Source organism: Chelonoidis abingdonii, chromosome 8, assembly GCF_003597395.2.
Source record: "Chelonoidis abingdonii isolate Lonesome George chromosome 8, CheloAbing_2.0, whole genome shotgun sequence".
Taxonomy (NCBI): domain Eukaryota; kingdom Metazoa; phylum Chordata; order Testudines; family Testudinidae; genus Chelonoidis; species Chelonoidis abingdonii.
In genome coordinates, this window is record NC_133776.1 from 50,312,548 (window position 1) to 50,333,144 (window position 20,597).

The 20,597-nt window shown below is 42.1% G+C and overlaps 1 protein-coding gene across 1 annotated transcript in view; it reads left to right on the forward strand.

Annotated features, from left to right (window-relative positions):
- Nucleotides 1–19,300, forward strand: part of PCCB (propionyl-CoA carboxylase subunit beta) — an 83,292-nt gene extending 63,992 nt beyond the window's left edge. The window contains exons 11-15 of the mRNA XM_032778793.2: nt 5,301–5,408; nt 10,221–10,321; nt 14,766–14,864; nt 16,139–16,232; nt 17,540–19,300. Coding sequence (XP_032634684.2) covers nt 5,301–5,408; nt 10,221–10,321; nt 14,766–14,864; nt 16,139–16,232; nt 17,540–17,661 — 524 coding nt within the window. The 3' untranslated portion in view covers nt 17,662–19,300. The remainder of the gene's footprint in view (nt 1–5,300; nt 5,409–10,220; nt 10,322–14,765; nt 14,865–16,138; nt 16,233–17,539) is intronic.
- Nucleotides 19,301–20,597: the final 1,297 nt, after the last annotated feature.

The window sequence follows — 20,597 nt, forward strand, 5'->3', positions numbered from 1 at the left end:
GATCGCGCAGCTCCCCTTATACTGCGCCAGGCAGGCGTCACTCCAGGGGTCACTCTTCCCTCCCCCCTCCCATGGGTACTGCTAGGGGAAAATCTTCTGGCACCGGTGCACATGGTAGGCATGCACACCTACTGTGGAATAGACATGAACAACACATCTCGAAAAACACCAGTTACGGAAACGGTAACTTTTTTCCTAAAGCTCAAGCTTCAGGGTTTCAGCTGGCCACATGGAAGGGATCAGGAAGGGATCTTCTCCCCCCTCGCCCAGTGTATTCTGGGAGATTTTTTATCTCCTTTCTATGAAGCATCAGGGATGACCATGATTGGAGATGGGACTCTGCATGGGATGGGCCAGGGCTCTCAGGTAGTACCTAGCATTCTCTCTTTCAGGTGCTTGGCTTGAGTGGTTCTTGCTCACATGCCCAGGATTTAACTGATCACCATATGTGGGGTTGGGAAGTAGTTTTCCTCCAGGTCAGATTGTCAGTGACCTTGGGGGAGTTTCACCTTCCTCTGTAGCATGTGGGCATGAGGCACTTGCAGGAATTATCTGGATATAATTAATGGACCACTTCACCTGGAATGGTCCCTTAGACTATCTAACTACTTATGCTAAACTATCAGTTTGATCTTGTATTTAGCTCATCTTCCCAGACTGAAGATGAGCTCTGTGTAGGTCAAAAGCTTGTCTAGCTCAGCAACAATAAAATATTTCAGCACCCACCTGGTGTCACTAATGTCCTGGGACTGACACAGCTACAACACTGCAGGTATCTCACTTAATCATTTCCCTGCAATTGCAAGGGCCTCAAGCACTAGTGCATCTCACTTCCTCCTATTCTCTGCCTGTGGATCTCATTTTAATTTGGGCTTATTTCAGTCGTTGGGTTAGTGTGGGTCCTGAGTAGTGGTGGTGGCCTGTGACATACAAAAGGTCAGACCAGAGGATCTGGTGGTCTCATGTGGCCTTAAATTCTGACTGTATGAACTGAAAATGCTGGTGTTGCTCTGCGTGTCAGAGTAAAGTTGTGGTTTTACACTGGATGTGGAGACATATGAGCTACTGATGCAGGAAGTGAAACCAGATATTATAGGGATAACAGAAACATGGTGGAATAGTAGTCACGACTGGAGTACAGGTATTGAAGGCTATGTGCCGTTTAGGAAAGACAGAAATAAAGGCAAAGGTGGTGAAGTAGCATTGTATATCAACGATGAGAGAGATTGTAAAGAAATAAGAAGTGATGGAATGGATAAGGCAGAGTCTCTCTGGGCAAAAATCACATTGGGAAAAAAAGCGACTAGAGCCTCCCCTGAGATAGTGCTTGGGGTGTGCTACAGACCGCCAGGATCTGATTTGGATATGGAGAGAGACCTCTTTAATGTTTTTAATGAAGTAAATACTAATGGGAATTGTGTAATCCTGGGAGACTTTAACTGCCCAGATATAGACTAGAGGACAGGTGCTAGTAACAATAATAGGGCTCAGATTTTCCCGGATGCGATAGCTGGTGGATTCCTTCACCAAGTAGTTGAAGAACCAACAAGAGGGGAAACCATTTTAGATTCGGTTTTGGTGAGTAATGAGGACTTCGTAGAAGAAATGGTTGTAGGGGACAACCTTGGTTCAAGTGATCATGAGCTAATTCAGTTCAAACTAGATGGAAAGATAAACAAAAATAGATCTGGGACTAGGGTTTTTTATTTTCAAAAGGGCTAAACTTTAAAGAATTATAGGAAAGTAGTAGGGAAGTATTGGACTGAGAACTTGTGGACTAAGGCAGAGAGCCTGGAATTACTTCAAGTCAAAGTTTGCAGAAACTCTCAGAAGCCTGCATTCCAAGAAAGGGGAAAAATTCATAAGGCAGGAGTTGTAGACCAGCGGATGAGCAAGCATCTCAGAGAGGGATTAAGTGAAAAAAATCAGAAAGGCCTACAAGGAGTGAGATGGGAGATAGCAAGGGAAAGTCTACCTTTATCAAGTTGAACTGTAGGGGATAAAGTGAGAAGGCCAAAAGCCATGTAGAGTTGGACCTTGCAAAGGGAATTAAAACCATAGTAAAAGGCTCTATTAGCCTATAAATAAGAAGAAAAAAAGGAAAGAAAAAAGTGGAACCGTTAAACACTGAGGCTGAGTGGAGGTTAAGATAATCTAGGCATGCCCAATACCTAAATAAATACTTTGCCTCAGTCTTTTAATGAGGTTAATGAGGAGCTTAGGATAATTGGTTAGGATGGCAAATGGGGAAAGAGGATATGGAGGATAGATATTACACATCCGACGGTAGAAGCCAAACTCAAACAGCTTAATGGGAGGAAAATCAAGGGGCCCAGATAATCTTCATCCAGAATATTAAAGAATGACACAGAAATTGAAGCATTAGCAAGAATTTTTAATTGAAATCAGTAAACTCAGGGGGTTTCTGTAAGCCATAGACTGGGAGAATTACTAACATTAGTTCCTATTTTTAAGAAATGAAAAAAAATGATCCTTAGTATTCATTAGGCCTGTTGGTTTGACATCTATAGTATGCAAGGTCTTGGAAAAAATGTTGGAAGAAGAAAATACACCTCTACCCCTCTATAAACGCCACCTGATATAACACGAATTCGGATACAACACGGTAAAGCAGCACTCCGGAGGGTCAGGGCTGTTGCGCTCTTGGGGGATTCAATTAAGTTCGTTGATATATAACGTGTTTCACCTATGACGCGGTAAGATTTTTTTGGCTCCCAAGGACAGCGTTTATATCGATGGTAGAGGTGCAGTTAAGGACATTTTGAGTCAAGGTAATGGTGACAAAATACAAACATGGTTTTATAAAGGCAGATTTGTGCCAAACCAACTTTGATCTCCCTTTCTTTGAGACTGTATACAGATTTGTTAGACAAAGGAAATGCAGTGCATGATATTTACCTCAATTTCAGTAAGGCATTTGATATGGTTCCATCTTTGGCGGGAATTTTTTAGTTAAATTGAAAAGATAGGATCAGTTATGAAAATTGAAGGTTGGAAAAGGAACGTGTTAAAGGAGGAGAACTACAACGGGTACATACTTTGAACAGTGATACTGTCAGGCATTGCAGGATGTTTTGCGGACCAATCTATATTTTCATCTTTTATTACTGACCTTTGGCACAAAAATGTGGGAATGTGCTAATAAAGCTGCGGAGACACAGTTGGAGGGTTGCTAACACGAGAAGGACCTGGATATCATACAGGAAGATCTGGATGGACCTTGCTAAACTGAGTAATAGTATAGGATGAAATTTATAGATGAACAGTGCCAAGGTCATGCATTTAGGATTATAACAAGAAATATTGCTATAAGCTGGGGAGACGGCATCAGTTTCGAAGTAACAGAGGAGGAGAAGGACCGTTACCTCGGAGTATTTGGTGATCACAGGATGAGTATGTGAGCCAGCAATGTGTAATGGCTGTGAAAAAAGCTAATGGGATTTTGGGATGCATCAGGCCAGTATTTCCAGTAAATAAGAAGAAGGTGTTCAGTACCGTTATACAAGGCACTGGTGAGACCTCATCCTAGATACTAGTGTGCAGTTTTGATCTCCCATTGTTTAAGAAAGATGATTCAAACTGGAACAGGTTTCAGCGGGAGAGGCTACTGAGATGCATCCAAGGAATGGAAAACCTGTCTTATGAAAGGAGACTTTCAAAGAGCTTGGCTGTTTAGCCTAACCAAAAGGAGCTTGAGGGGAGATATGATTGCGCTCTATAACTATCAGCGGGGTCTAGGCCATGTTAGTCTGGATCTAATGCGTAAAAGCAGCAAAGAGTCCTAGTGGGCCCCTTATTTAGGACTAACAGACATATTGGAAGCATGACTTTCGGGTGAATCCCACTTCGTCGGATGCATGTCATCGCTGAAGGTGGGTTTCTGCCACGAAAGTTCATGCTCCAATACGTACTGTTATCTATAAGATGCCCCAGAACTTCTTGTTGCTGCTCTCTCAAATAATCGGAGGATGGAATAAATACCAGGGAGGAGTTCCGCGAGGTGAGAAATTTTATTTAAGTCTCCGTACCATGTGGACACAGAACAAGATGGCATATAAACTGGCTTCATTCGGGGGGGTGGGGGGGGGCGGGGGAGTTTAGGCTTGAAATTAGTCAAGCGTTTCTAACCATTTAGAGGAGCTGAAGTTTGAAGTTCTGGAAACAGTTCTTCTTAAGGGGGAGAAGTGGGGCAAAAAGACATATCTGTTCACGACTAAGCTGATTACTGTCTATGGAGGATGGTTATAATGAGAAGCCTAATTTTGGCCAATTAATTTCGTCTTACTACTAGTCGGTAATTATGCCCAATGGCTTGTGATGGCGATGTGTAGATGGGTGGGCATCGAGTTACTACAGAGAATTCTTTCCTGGGTGTCTGGCTGGTGAGTCTTGCCCATATACTCAGGGTTTAGCTGATGGCCATATTTGGGGTTGAGAAGGAATTTTCCTCCAGAGCAGATTGGCAGAAACGCTGGAGGTTTTTCACCTTCCTCTGCAGCATGGGGCACGGGTCACTTGCTGGAGGATTCTCTGCATCTTGAGGTCTTTAAACCACGTTTTGAGGACTTCAGTAACTCAGACATAGGTTAGGAGTTTGTTGCAGGGTTTGTTACAGGTGTGAGTAAGATTCTGTGGCCTGCGTTGTGCAGGAGGTCAGACTAGATGATCATAATGATGCCTTCTGACCTTAAAGTCTGTGAGTATAATGTTTAATGATGAAGTTGTCTAAGGTTTATGGCAATGAAAAGGAAAAAGGATACTTTAAAATGGCACTGTTTGATGGTAAGCTCTTTGGCACAGGAACTGTCTCTCATTGAATTGTACAGCACTTACCACAACGCATCACTATCTGATTGAGGCCTCTCTGTGTGGTTGCAATACAAAGAAATAATATGAAATGAATACAGATAGAATACATGTCACATTCTTAGTGTTAAAGTAATATAACCCTATGGCATGCTGTATTATTATGGGAGAATATCCCATAATATTAAAAGCACCTAGGTCTCTCTGACTTTCAGTTAGACATAGGTGTTTTAAATTTTTTTATCTATGACCTTGAAGTGAAGTGAAGTGGGGAACATCATGAACCAGACAAACAACAGTCCTCCACAATTAGAAATATAGAAACGAATAATTTGGATGAAATACAAGATAATACAGAAAAACTATATAGTGAGATCCTGATAGTACCCTGAATGCACTATCAGAAAGTTAGAATTTATTAGAACAGTTTAAAAGCACCATAAAATGTCATCCTCTCTGTTTTTGAACATTAGGGTGTTTAGACATAAATTCTTCTGTGAAGGGAGCTCGTTTTGTTCGATTCTGTGATGCTTTCAACATTCCTCTGATCACTTTTGTGGATGTTCCTGGATTTCTGCCAGGTAGGCCCTCTGTATTTGTAACTCCCTATGATTGGGGTGGGAGGACAGTCGGGCTAGGATATTTAATACCCTTTCTCTTTGTTTCTTTATCTAAGGTTGTGTTTGTCAGGTAGGGTGTGTTCATCCCCTGTCGGTGCCAGAGCAGTTGCAAAGTCATCATGCAGGGCCCAGCCAAAGATGGGCTGTTTCCTTGCCAGCACCCCAGAAATCCTGCCATCATCGCAGCTAAATCAGAAGTTATTTGCACTTCACTTGCTCTGCATTTCTTTGTTATTTTGAGATTCCAAGTACCTGAAAAAGGGCTCAGCTATAGTGTTCCTACTCTGTCTTGTGTTAAGGTCATGCACAGCTGCACTGCTGCCTTGGGAGGTGTGAGAGAGATTGTTCCCGCAAAGGTGCAGTTGAGAGCAAACCCACTGCATCACCTATTAATTCTCCTGACTTGTGATGTGGGGAGAAAGGGCCAGTGGGGCATGAATTCCCGGTTGACCACCTGTGTCAGAACAGCTGTAGTATGTGCTTCCACCAGTTCTTCTGATCAGTGCCCTGATAAAGGAGAGACTTTCAATCTCTTTCCCCTTTGGGGATGGGGACCTTCCCCTCCTACAAACTGTTATCCTGGGGTATGCCAGGCTCTCTGGGCTTCAAGCAGTACATCTTTTGCTGGGAGGCCATCCTGGTCAACGATGGACCATTCCTATTATATCTGCTGCGTGGGAGAGTCTCATATCCAACAAAGGTGTTCCATCTGCACTGCTTTTAAAGACAGGGCAAGAAAAAATCAGGAGCTAAAACAGATTCTTAATGATGGAGCATTTCCTCCAACCAGCCTCAGATGCAGGCCAGGAGACCACCTCCCTCCCACCCACCGACATCAGTGCTGAGCGAACACAGTGCCCTGTCAACTTCGGCACATTTACCTTGGTCTACCCAAAGTAAATCCACAGAGAATACCCACAGAAAACTGAGTCATTCCCACAGAAAGATGCCATCTCAAAAAAACTTTGGTCCCCACAGAACAAGACCACTGTGGAAACCTCACGTTCTACTCTGGATACAACTGAGGCTCCAGACACTCTTAGTATTGATTCTCTAACCAGGGCTCCGGGCTCAGCAGAGAAAAAGGGCAGCAAGCATAGCTCAGTAATGAAACATTCAGTGCTGCACAAGCAGGACACTGCATCATCGAAATATTCCACCTCTCAGAGGACAGTACCCACAAATTTTTCATTACCGTCTACGTCCAAGTTGGCCTCAGTACCAGGAAGATATGCCTCTCATACAGTCTCAGTGGCCCCTGAGGCATCCTCATCAGTACTGTCTACTTTGACCAGAGTGGACTTCCCAGGGCAGCATATACCCTCAGTACCAAAAACAGAACGGAGCCCTGCTCTTCATACCCACCCAGTACTGCAGGAATTCAGATTCTCAAGGGATCTATTTCTTTTGTAGGTGCCTGAGTCTCCCTTGTTAGTTGGTAGTAAGAAGTTATCGGTACCAAGACAAGCATGGTCATGGAGGTGGGACCTTTCCCCTGGTGCCACTTGATTGTCCAACACTTTCAGAATGCTGGGGCTTCCCCTCTTAAAGAGGAGGAATTTTCCTCCTATTTAAAAATTTCGATCCAGTGCTCCCCAACACTTCAGAAAAGTGATTTCCATCCTGACGCTTTTGACAATAAGGGGGAGTTCCACCAAAGACAGGCCCCAGGTTTCTCTGACCTTATTCGAGCAACCAATGGATGCCACTCCTGATGTCTTTCAGATCTCTCCATTGGCCATACTGTGATCCTTGGGCTTCATATCATCAGCAGTTTTCCCAGGCCCCTAGTTTCTTGTGGGAAGTATGGAGGAGACACTTCTCTGCTTCAACTCTCCTACTCCATTGCCTCAGGCACAAAAACCCTTTGAGAAACAAGAGACTAGAGTAGATAAAGAGATTACTCCCTGTGACGGGGTGTGAATCACCATTCTGGCGCCTCCTGCCGGCTGTCATGGGAATTAGCTCTGCTTCCCAGGGCCCTCTAGTCTGGTGGTGCATTGCTCCTATCTCTTTTGTAGCAGGACTCGAACCACTCCCAGGACTGTGGCATCATCTTTAGTGACACTGCCCTCTGGCTGTGCCACACTCTGTGTTCCCCTGCTTCCGGGGGACCTGCAATCTCTGTCCAGCCACTCCCTCAGTGGCAACTGCGGTCCATTGTCCCAAGGCCGCTTATCATGTGGCTCCAGCACCCTCTTCTGCCCTTACCTCAGGGCCTCAACCTGCAGGCCCTAGCAGCCAGCCAGGAGCTGTCTCTAGCTCCCCTGGTCCCTGCTTGCAGCACTGCTCTGTCCCAGGTGCTGGCACTCCTTCCTCCTGCTAGGAGCCTGGTCTTCTCCTCTGGAGCTTCAGTCAGCTACTGAACTCTGCTCTGCCTTGTAGCCCTTCTTGTATGAGCCTGCCAGGCCATGACTGGCTACTCCTCTCAGCCTCTTTCTAATAGGCTGCTTTTAACCCCTTTTCTAACAGTGAGGGGCAGCTGCCCCATCACTCTTCCCATATGAGGTGGTTATGCCTCCCCTGTTGTCTGTGGCTGATGAGTTCAGACATTTCCAAAAGTTAATGAAGCACATTGCAGATTCCCTCCTAGATTCCCTTGAAAGTCACAACATAAGCTCCTGGACATCCTCCAATGAACTCCCTCTACCCGAGCTGCCCTGCCTATAAATGAGGCCCTGGTGGATCTTGCGAAATCCATCTGGTGGGTCTCTGTAACAATTCCATTGATGTGTAAATGAGTCAGTAAGAAATATTACATCCCAGCTAAAGACTCTGAATTTCTGTTCACCCATCCAATTCTGAACTCACTAGTCGTGGAGGCAGTGAACGAATATGGCAGATGATATCATGCAAAGGCTATGTGATTTGTTAACAACCAAAAATGCTTTGATCTGTTCAACAGAGAGACTACTCATCTGTGACTTTTCAATTTAGGATTGTGAACTGCCAAGCTCTCGTAGCTAAATACAATCATTCAAATTATGCCAAAATCACCACCTTTATTGAGCGTCTGCCAGCTGATCAGTGTGACCAGTTTCAAGCTGTTGTTAACAAGGGTCACCTGTTAACCAGAACATCGCTACAGGCCTCATTGGACATAGCCAACACTGCTGCTCAATCCAAGTCTATGGCAATGGTCATGTGGAGGGATGTCCTAGTTCCAGCTGTCTGGATTTCCAGGGGATCTCCAAAGCATGGCTGAGGACCTTCCCTTTGATGGCCTCAAACTGTTCACAGGGACCTCTGATGATTTGTTGCATACCTTTAAGGATTCCAGAGTCAGTCTGAGATCTCTTTGGACTTACACACCTATAAACAAATGAAGGTTTAGTAGATCCCAAATGGCTCAAAGATCCTGCTCCACTTCATTCTCCAGATCCCAGAAACTGTTTGAACCACCCAGGAAAAAATCGAGATTCCAGAGAAAGAGACTACCTGCTCCCTCTGCACCCACTACAGAACCATCATCTTCATCCAAGGATCAGTTTCGATGGGCTGGTTGAGGGCCCGGAACCGTTCAACTAAATTGAGCTATATATACACCATTTTTCCGACCTTCCACCCTTCAGAAATCATCTCTCCCGCTGTCTTCCCACATGGAAGAGAATCACATTGGATAAATGGGTGCTGGAGATTATAAGATCTGGGAAATTTTGCCTTCCTCCAGTATACCCACCCCTCAACCTGTTTCTCCTGAGCAACCCCTCTCATGAACACCTATTAAAGCAAGAAGTCGACTCACTTCTGTGAATGGGAGCTGTGGAACTATTTCCTATTAAGCACAGAGGGAAAAGATTTTATTCCAACTATTTTCTGGTCCCGAAAGAGAATGGAGGGTGGAGATTGATATTTTAGATCTAAGATTCCTAAACAACTTTGCCAAGTCTCAGAAGTTCAGGATGGTGTCTCTTGCAGCTATATTTCCATCATTAGAACCAGGGGAATGATTCCTCAACCTTGAGAGGAAACCAGGACCTCAGAGTGATGGAGGAAAACTCTTTGTCTGCCTGCTCATTTCACTTCTAAGAAAGGACATGTCAGCAAATCCTCCCCTTATTGACTGCTTTATGTTGGGAGAAGTGTAGTTAGGGCACAGATTTTTATCTTTCGTTCTTTTTCACTGTAACTCACCAGAGCTGCTGTGTCTCACTGATGTTTTCTTACCCAAATTAATTGCAGTATGCTCGTGGGAGCCTAGTATTTGTTTTCAAGTATGGCCTGAGATCGTCTTTCCTGTCTGTGTTTGTAATTATTCTCTTGTGTAGGATTCACAGCTCTGGCAAGTTCTCGGAGAGAATGTCTTTTCCTGCTGCTGACCCTGAATGATGGCTTTGAACTGTCCTTGAGTCTGAAGTGAAAAAACACATCCTTCTCCATGTCAGAGTATTATGTTTCCAGAGGATTGAAATGAGCAGATAAGGAGGAATTTTTCTCTGATAAATAGGTTGGGGTCTCGTACTATTTTTCAGCTGAACCAAAATTTGCCACCAAGTGGGAACCTATTAACAATATTTTTATGGTTTTGTGATACCATATAGCTGCTGTTCACCTGTGGTATACATTCACTGCAGTTCTCCATATGAGCTTTCCTTACCCTATTGTCCAGCATGGAGATGTGGAGAACACTATTGTACAGTAAACACCCACTGGGGGTGTGCAGCTTTGATAAGTGCTAGCTGACCTGCTGGCAGCACCTGAAGAGAGCTGTCCACTTGAAGTGTGTTTTTGGTAACTTTCCTGAAAGGGTTTTTTTGTTCTAAAAATTTTTAGGCACAGCTCAGGAATATGGAGGAATCATACGTCATGGTGCAAAACTACTGTTTGCCTTTGCGGAAGCAACTGTGCCCAAAATTACTATCATCACCAGAAAGGTAAGGTGTCATTATTTCTTGACTTTCTCCAAGGCCTCCTGTTCTTCTGGAAGTAATGTTATTCAGAGGCGACTTCCTTCTGGACTCCTGTTGTCTCTTGCTTCCTCTCTCATAAGGCTTCTTTCTTTCAGCTTTCAAGCAGCTTATGTCTCTACTAACCTGTCAGAATGTTGCTACAACTCCTCCCTGCCCTTTGTCACTAGCTCCTTCAATAGTCTGTCTGCTCTCACCTTCATTTCCTCACTTGGATCTCTTGCAGACAAGTGTCTGTCCCCTCCACGTCACTGAATTTCTCTCACTGAGGTCACAAATGACCTAACTCTGGCCAGATCCAGACTTGGCATTCTCTGAACTTTTTGTCACTTTGGACAATTGAATCCTTCTATTGCCTCTCCTCCTAGAGCTGTGATAAGTCTGTGTTCTTCTCCTTCCTCCTCTGCTGCTCTTTTAACGTTTCCTTACATGGCTGCTCCTCTATCTTAGGCTTTTTCATTGTCCCTCAGAGCTCTATCCTCAGTACCCTTCCCTTTGCTCTTCTGTTCCTATCTATCTGTTGTTTCTGTTAGACACCGTACTGATAGGTGCCTTGTAAATGCAACCTCTGTATACCTTAGCTGCTCTCAGGGGTTCAGCTACCATCATCTCCCTTTTCCTTCTTGGTTCAACCTCACCTTTTGAACTGCTTATAAGACACTCTTCTTATCTGCTCATAAGAACTTATCTTTCTACCCTTCTCCCTACTTTCTCTATTGTTGTCAAAAACTCTAGAATCCTCCCTTTCTCCTGAGCTTGTCACCCTGGGGTCATTTTGACTTCTCCTTGTAGCATAATACATTCATCAAACCCAGCTACTGCTTCTTCCTGTCTAATCTCTCCCTATTTCTTCTCTGTCCATATCACTAAGAACCTGCTCCTTGAGCCCCTTCAGAACCTTGTTTTGGAAGATGCATGCCCTGACTCAATAGTCCCAGAATGTTCAGAGCTGTGTAACCATGAGTGTTACATATGGAGCCCAGTGTTATAAATCATGACTGTTCCCTCTGTGTGTGCCATCACAAGTGGTCTTGGGACCCTAACCATTCCTCTTTCCCTTTCTCTTATGCAGTTCTACTTTAACTGAAACTTAGTGTGTGTTTATTGTAATTCATCATTAGTAGTAAAATAATAATAATAATAAAATAATAATAATAATAATAATAAATAAAGTTTGGTTGGCTAGTTCCTGATTGTTTGAAATGGCCGACAAAGTGAAATGCCCAGTCTTCAGACTGTGGGCCTTGTGGAGTAAAAACACCTTCCTTCTCACATGCCAGCACTGTTTGTGTCAGGGGTATCCCTGTGAGCATCTCTTGCCTGTGCAACATTTGCTTTTAGAATAAGGACTAGCAGAGATGGCTTTAGCTGCTCACCCTGTGGAAATGGCATTGCAACACTGAAACATCTTTGGGTCCAGCACCCAATGAAAAATCTGAATAATTGCCCATCAGGGAATATTAAGAAGTCCATGGAAGTACTGTTCTGCTGTCATGTAAAGGTAGGTTCCTCCAAGAGGACAGATGAAGAAAAACTTAAGAAGATGATTGAGTTCTCAGATCACATCATTACAGCACTGTGCAGATTCTGCATCCAACTGGCTTCTCTTTGTTCCTGTCACAATTCTGAATCATCAGAGTAGAGTGGGCTGTTTAGATCTCAACAGGCCTGTGAGAGTGAGTTTGCAGGAGGAAAAAAAAACTTTGAAAACATGGGGAGAAAAAGTGTTTTCCATGAGGACAGCTACTAACTAAGCCAGAAAGATTGCCAAAAAGGATTGCAAAAACATTTTTAAGTACATCAGAACCAGGTAGCCTGCCAAATAAGCAGTGAACAACTGGACAATCAAGGTGCTAAAGGAGCACTCAAGGAATATAAGGCCATTGCAGAGAAGCTAAATAAATTCTTTGCATCAGTCTTTACTGCATAGGATGTGAGGGAGATTCTCACACTTGAGCCATTCTTTTTAGGTGACAGATCTAAGGAGCTTTCTCAGATTGAGGTGTCCATAGAGGAGGTTTTGGAACAAATTGGTAAATTAAACAATAATAAGTCACCAGGACCACATAGTATTCTTTCAAGAGTTCTGACAGAACCCAAATGTGAAATTGCAGAACTACTAAGTGTAATTTGTAACCTATTATTTAAATCAGCCTCTATACGAGATGACAGTAGGGATAGCTATTTTTTAAAAAGGCTCCAGAGGCAATCCTAGCAATTGCAGGACAGTAAGCCTAAGTCCAGTATCAAGCAAATTGTTCAAAACTATAGTAACAAACAGAATTATCACACAGATGAACATCATGTGTTGGGGAAGATTCAGCACGACTTTGTAAAGGGAGATCATGCCTCATTACTCTATTAGAATTCTTTGAAGGGGTCAACAAACATGTGGAGAAGGGTGATCCAGTGGATATAGTGTACTTGGATTTTCAGAAGATCTTTGACAAGGTCCCTTACCAAAGTTTTTATGCAAAGTAAGCAGTCATAGGATAAGACAGAAGGTCCTCTTATGGATCAGTAACTGGATAAAAGACATGAAACAAAGGACAAAAATAAATGGTCAGTTTTCAGAGTGGAGAGAAATGAATAGTGGTGTTCCCCAAGGATCTGTACTGGGATCAGTGCTGTTCAACATATTCATAAATGATCTGGAAAAATGGGTGAACAGTGAGGAGGTAAAATTTGCAGATACAAAATTACTCAAGACAGCTAAGTCCAAAGCAGATTGCGAAGAGTTACAAAGGATCTCATAAAACTTGGTGACCGGGCAACAAAATGGCAGATGAAATTCAGTGTTGATAATGCAAAGTAATGCACATTGGAAAACATAATCCCAACTATATATACAAAATGATGGCATCTAAATTAGCTGCTACCATTCAAGAAAATGATCTTAGTCGTTGTGGATAGTACTCTGGAAACATCCACTCAACATCCATTGGTGCAGCGCCAGTCAAAAAAGCTAACAGAATGTTAGGAACTCACTAGGAAAGGGATAGATAATGAGACAGAAAAGATCATAATGCCACTATATAAATCCATGGTACACCCACACCTTGAATACTGCATGCATTTCTGGTTGCCCCATCTTATAAAAGGTATATTAGAAATGGAAAAGGCACAGAGAAGGGCAACAAAAATGATGAAAGGTATGGAACAGCTTCCATATGAGGAGAGATTAAAAAGCCTGGGACTTCTCCTTTTCCAAGCTGAAATGACTAAGGGGTGATATGATAAATGTCTATAGAATCATGAATGGTGTGGAGAAAGTAAATACGGAAGTGTTGTTTACCTGTTCACATAACACAAGAAGCAATGGTCACCCAATGAAATTAATAGGGAGCAAGTTTAAAACAAACAAAAGGACGTACTTCATCACACAGCGCACAATCAACCTGTGAAACTCATTGCTGGGGGATGTTGTGAAGGCCAAAAGGTATAACTAGGTTCATAAAAGACTGAGATAAGTTCATGGAGGATAGGTCCATCAAAGGCTATTAGCCAAGATGGTCAGGGATGCATCCCCATGCTCGGAGTGTCCCTAGTTTCTGTTTGCTGGAAGCTTGGAGTGGGTGATGGGATCCCCTTGATTGCCTGTTCTGTTCATTCTCTCTGAAGCACCTGGCATTGGCCACTGTCGAAAGACAGGATACTAGGTAATATGGACCATTGGTCTGATCCAGTGTGGCCATTCTTATGTTCTCATTAGTTGCAGCAGATTCACTGTTTCATGACTTGGCAACACATTATTTTCATATAAATTTCTGAACTCTTAAGATAACTTTTGATTTCTCTTTTTCATGTTCAGCATTGATTACACTGCTGATACCAGCAATATAAGAATATAGATGCTAAAATTGGATGTCTTGATTCTGCACTAATTGGCTATTTGATAGAACCATAAAGATGAGGATAGTATCAACTGAATTTGTTCAGTTTTCTTTTTTCATTCTGGTACAGTTTTGCTCAGAAGTACTATTCTCAACCTACAATGACAACTTGTTTGTCATTTTCAAAAGGTGTTTCTGAGTCGAGACCAGCAGGTGTGTATTATAGCACTACTGTACATTCAATACATTAACCTTTTTGTGATGAGGAAGGAGGAGGCCTTTGTGATGGACACATTTATAAAAGCAGATAGTAAAAGTTGTACTTTCATATCATTAGGTTTAAACACCTCTGTTGTCTCACTTTAGTTTAGTGCTTCTGATAGAGGTCAACCTGGACAAAAGCTTCCTGTGAAGTTTGGAGCAAAGTTATGCTAATGCTGAGCAGTTGCTCTCAAAATGGACCAAACTGGGCTCTCTTCAGTGTGTCCTTGTCACTAGAATGGCAATACTTGCAGAAGGAATTTAGTTTGTTGCTGTTGTGCACTTGTCTGATATCAATGACTTTCTGTCTCTTCCAGGCTTATGGGGGTGCATATGATGTGATGAGTTCAAAACATTTACGAGGAGATGTTAATTACGCATGGCCTACAGCAGAGGTTGCAGTAATGGGTGCAAAGGTAAATGCAGGCTGTGTTTCACTTCTGACTTCCAGGAGCCATAGCTATCTCTGAAAAATCACTGGAGACAGCTTGCTGAGATTAATACAACTGATTTTTCTCTGAAGTATCTTACTATTTTATAGCACAGCTTCTATTGTAGTGCTTTTATCATAGCTTTCCTACTCAGAGTTGAACCTTAGCGTTCATAACCTGAGAACCTAGCATGAAAGCCCTGCTTAAGCTTATTATCAGCTTAGATCTGATCTCCGGGCTGCCACCTAGCCGCCAATTCCAGGGTTTGGCTCCCGTCTGGTCTCGCCCAAAAACATTTTTCTTCTCGCTGGGGGACCCACCAAGGAACTCAGAGGGCTCTGAGTCTCATCACAAAGGGAAATAAACGCATTCCTCACAAGACACCTCTCTCCCAACCCAGAATTTCCTCTCTGGGCTAGACGGCTGAGAGTTAAGCTGATCGGCAACTCTTTACATCACAATACGCAAGAAAGCATGTCTCCTCTCTTCCAGAACGAGACAATTCCCAAAGAACAAGGAAAACAGAAAAGATTTCTCCTCTCTGCTTCCCCCAGTAGGCTTCTTCCGCCTGGGAGCACTAGAGAGTTAACACAGAGAGCAGCTTTTCCCCTCTCCCCCTGTTTCTCCTTTCTCACCGCCCAAGTTCCTGGTGGGATCCAACTAGAAAAAAAAATCAACAGGTCTTAAAAAGAAACTTTTTAATAAAAAAGAAAGAAAGAATAGAACACAGTTTCTCTGTAACTTAGATTGGCATGAATAAGGGGCTTTCAACTTATAGAAAATGAATAAACACTAAGAAAAGGGATAAACAGCGCTTACCAAAAAATGAGCAATTTAAAGTACATTAAAGCCAAATACACATAGACTCCCCAGCCAGATAACAGATGCAAAACAGCAAAACACTTAAAGACTATACTTTGCTAAGCTTTGTACTCTTACAACTGGGAAACAGAAAATTAGAAGGACTGGAAATAGACCCTCTCATGGCTGAGAGAGCTATAGAACAGAGAAAAAACCAGACCTAGACAAACCCGCCACAAAATCCATGCCCTTAAGGCTTTGAAAAATCCGGTTTCCTGATTGGTCCTCTTGTCAGGTGTTTGGTTCTCTTTGTTACCCCTTTACAGGTGAAAGAAACATTAACCCTTAGCTATCTGTTTATGACAGCTTTAAATCCTATGCCTTAAATAAGAGTTTTTTTTTCAAGATGGATTAATTATTTCAGTCTAGTTTCAGGGCATGTTTGTATGTCTTTCTAGGGTGCTGTCCAGATCATTTTCAGAGGAAAAGAAACAGATGCAGAGGCAGAATATGTGAATAAGTTTGCAAATCCTTTCCCTGCGGCTGTCAGAGGTACCTGGGACTTTGTTCTTCAAGTTCGTTTCTTAAATTCCTTGGTTAAAGTCCTTTGAGAGTCAAATTTCACTTGTATAGTCTGTGGTCATGGCTAACACTTTGATCAAATATTAGTTTAATCACACAGGGCATTTTAAAGACAAGGGATTTAGGAATGAAAGTGGCACTAATCATAGTTTGGAAATTATTCAAACGCTCTTACATTTTTATTTTTGTTTTTTTAATTTTTTTTCCAAATTCCAGCTACAAAACAACACATCTGAAGGGCTTCTAATACAATTTCTTTGAAGCACTGGTGATATGTAGGACACAGAGTCATGTCTGAGGTGCTGATAAGCGTAATAAAAATGTTCTAAATGTGAGAGACATTTCAAAACCTCGACAACTTCCGTAGTACTTGGGAGCACTCTGACAATCTGGGAGGAGTTGAATGTGGTATGCTGGTCAACTTTAGAAGGGACCAGACTTCTGGCTCAGCTTCAGTTCCCCAACATACACTGCTGCCCTAGGTGGTTGGCCAAGGCCCCTTAGTTTTTGTTGTTGTAGTAGTGGATGTAATTCTGTATTTCCATATATTTAAAATTTCATTTCTTACAAGTTGAACCTTAAAGTGCATTTTTACTCTGAAAAATGTGTGTGTAGAAATGCCTCTTTCTCAATCAGACGATCAGTTCCCTATATGTTTTAGTTACATCTGCTTACTCTACTGATCAGTATATTCATTTGTACCACATTTTAGTCGTGTCAGTAGCACAGCGTGGTAGCATGCACCACAAGATAGATTGTTTCCTGGCTAGTGGATTATCAACAGAAGTGTTAAATGTTTTCACTGCGGTGTTTATTGTTGGGGCTTGAGCCAGGAAAAAAACAGAATTTCACTATCAGATGCCAGGCTGAATTTGCAGAATTGTCAGAAAATACATCTTATCATTTGTAAACCGAACTGACTTGATTTGAACTGCGGGAGACTATACATATAGAACTTCCTAATGAAATTTACAGTTATTCTTGAATTGAGCCCCACTGTATGTTTAAATTTCTTGGCTTTCTAATGTTTACTTATTTGATAATGAAGTTTATGCAAAGCGTTTTAAGTTATTGAAACACATTGTCAACTTTGTCAGTTTAACTCAAATGCTTCTCTTGCGAGTTAAGTTATAAACTAACCGTTGCATGCGGTTATTTAATACATTAATTGTTTAGTGACTGCATAGTTTTGATGTTGCAAAGTAATTACAACTCGATATATTGTGGTTGAGAGGCAATAGTGTTTGTGTATAATTTGTTTTTGGTAAATTAAACAGGGTTTGTTGATGATATCATTGAACCTTCTACCACTCGAATCCGCATTTGCCGTGATCTGGAAGTGCTGGCTAGCAAAATGCAATCTAATCCCTGGAAGAAGCATGCGAACATTCCACTGTGAATATGAAGAAGAATTGGCTACAAAATGAAGCCACTTTTGTGACACAGGGAAGTGTTCTGAATACATATATTCCGTAGCTAAAGTGGAGAACCTGAACTTAGCACTATGAACATTTCTTTTAATTTTAATTTGCTTAAGTATTATATAGCAATAAATTTTGAGAGAATGGTTTTATCTGGTATTACATGATTACTTTTAATTAACAGATTCTTTATTCAGCCAAAGTCCTGAAATTGCTTCCTCCTTAGAAGTCATGAGTCCAAATGGATTTCAAGACCTCATGGTCTGATCATCTGCGATGGAGACAGGGAAGGAATGTCCCTTGAGTCCATTGGCTTTCTATCGTAGTTTGGCACAGACACAAAGGGCTCCAATAGAGAATCATGCCTTTGGATCCAGTCAGACTTTGATATAGTTGAGATTTGGGCAGGACAACGGTCTGGGAATGGTGCATCATCTCTGGATCCTGGCCTATTGGTTCTGTCCCTGCCTTACAGAACCCATCATATTTGTTAGGCAAAACTCCCAGTATGCTCCCTCTGATGGTGCTGATGGTGGGCTTCGTGAAGCATTGGGAACCATCCTGAATGCAGTCTTGAGGAATTTGCTCTTAGGCTCCATAGCTTCACTTCCTCTGATGTTCTCTCCAGAGCAGCTGGTTTTATCCAGCCATTGAAGCAACACACTTTGGGTGATATTGCATTCTCATATGTGGGTGTAATAACACTTGGTGGGTAGAAACTTAATTGTTTGTCTAATTAAAGTTGGATTTAATGAAAAGTGTAAAATGTGCTAAAGTATCCTGACATTGCTCAATCCACGGTTACTTTTATCACAACTTTCTATTGCTCTTTGTGGCAAGAGCCTGACAGAATGTAAATTAATATACAACAGTGGAAATTAGTGATGGCTAATTGAAAATAAACAAGGTATGAAAATTACTGCACTTCAACATGCAGATTTGTGCATTTGGGGAATTTAAATAGCACACTTACTAGTGTGTTCAGTGCTTTGTGTGTATGGGACTGGTGCCTTGTTCCTGTGGGTGTGATGGTGCAGCTTGTCAGGAATCAGGACCTACAGCAGATCCAGTCTCTAGACAACCTAACAAGCGCTGCCAGCCTGTAGTAGGCTGCCTGATTGGCTTCACTGCCTGAGTGTGAGAAGAACCAGCAGACAGGCTCTTAAATACAGCGGCTGCTCAAAGCATTCGCCCACAGCTGTGGTAGCTCCTGCACCTGCTTGTTCCCAGTCTTGCTCCCACCTGATTCCAGCCTGATCCGGTCTTTCCCCAGTCTTGCTTTGCTTCAAGTAACAGGCTTTTGACACTCAGCTCCAATTCCTGTCTTTTTTTACTCTGGCATTTGGCTTTTGACTCTTGTTCTGACCCTTAGCTCCAATTCCTAGCCTCCGACTCCAGCTCTGACCCTGAGCTCCAATTCCTGACTACATACTTCTGTTCCAACCAGTAGACACAACCACCATGTCCTGGTCTGTAACACAGATATAGGTGCCACGTGTGAAGATGTTGGCATTGTTTCAGTTGTGTGATTTTTCACTTTTTCATTTTCATGTATAAGGTTTATTTGTTGTATGTATGACACTGAGAAAATGAAATTAAAATCCACAAAGAAAGGGAACAATTGGTAATGTTTTCCACTACCAACACTGTGACATCAGACTACCTGCATGTGTGCTATTAAACAGTACAGGAACACAAAGGGCCTCCTGCAGGTTAAAAAGAAAGAAAGAAAAAAATGGTGGTGGGCAGAGAGATGATTAGAGGAAAGAAATAAACAGGCCAGGGTGGGTTACACAGCCTCTGCTGTCAACAAAGTGTACATCTGTGATTGAAGCCAGCATAATCCAGTTCATTTGAATTCGTAACTGTAGTACTGTGGGGTAGAAACGGGTATCTGAGTGCGAAGGAATTTTTAGATAAAATTACTAAAAGAACACCAACCAAATTATTCAAATTGATAACTGGGAGAAACAACAATAAAACAGATGGAATTATTAACTGTTTGTGAGGTGACTAGTTCAGGGAAACTAAAGTCAAAATAACTTTTTTTTCAATAAGAGAAGTGCAATATATCTTATACTTGAACTTCAGTAAAATATTTGATAAGGTGCCACATGGGAAATTATTAATTAAATTAGGGAAGATGGGAATCAGTATAAGAATTGTAAGATAGGAACTGGCTAAAGGGGAGATCAGTCTTATTTGATATTTTTGTTAATGACATTCATCAGCATGCGCCTGCTTTTTGTGCCAAATGAAGCTGGCAGCCTCAGTAGAAAAGGAGATTCCAATGTTATACAGGCAGATCTTTGATGACCTTGAAAACTGTAGTGAAAGAAATGGGATGAAATTCAGTAATACAAAATGCAAGGTCACTTAGGGTCTAATAACAAGAATTTCTGCTACAAGCTGGGGACTCATCAGTTGAAAGCAACAGAAGAGGAGAGAAACCTGGTTGTGTAGGTTGATCGCAGGGTGACTGAGCAACCAGTGTGATGCAGCTGAAGAGGTGTCAGATGAGGCATTTCCAGTAGAGATAGGGAAGTATTAACGCTATTGTACAAGGCACTGTTAAGACCTCATTTGGAATACTGTGTACATTTTTGGTTCACTCATGTTAAAGAGTAACTGGAAAGAGCTTGGCTTGTTTAATCTAGCAAAAAGAAGTCCGAAAAGGTATATGATGGCTCTCTATAAATACATCCAGGTGAGGATAGGGGCAATACGAGGGAGAATGAAGAGCTATTTAAGCTAAAGGACAATGTCAGCAGAAAACCAAATGGATATAAATTGGCCATGAACAAATTCAGGCTGGTAATTAGAATTTCTAACCTCCTTCTCTAAGTTCCTGCACATGGATCCCACTTACAGTTTCCATGTGCTCCAGCACAGGAGTTTGAAGTATTTTCATTAG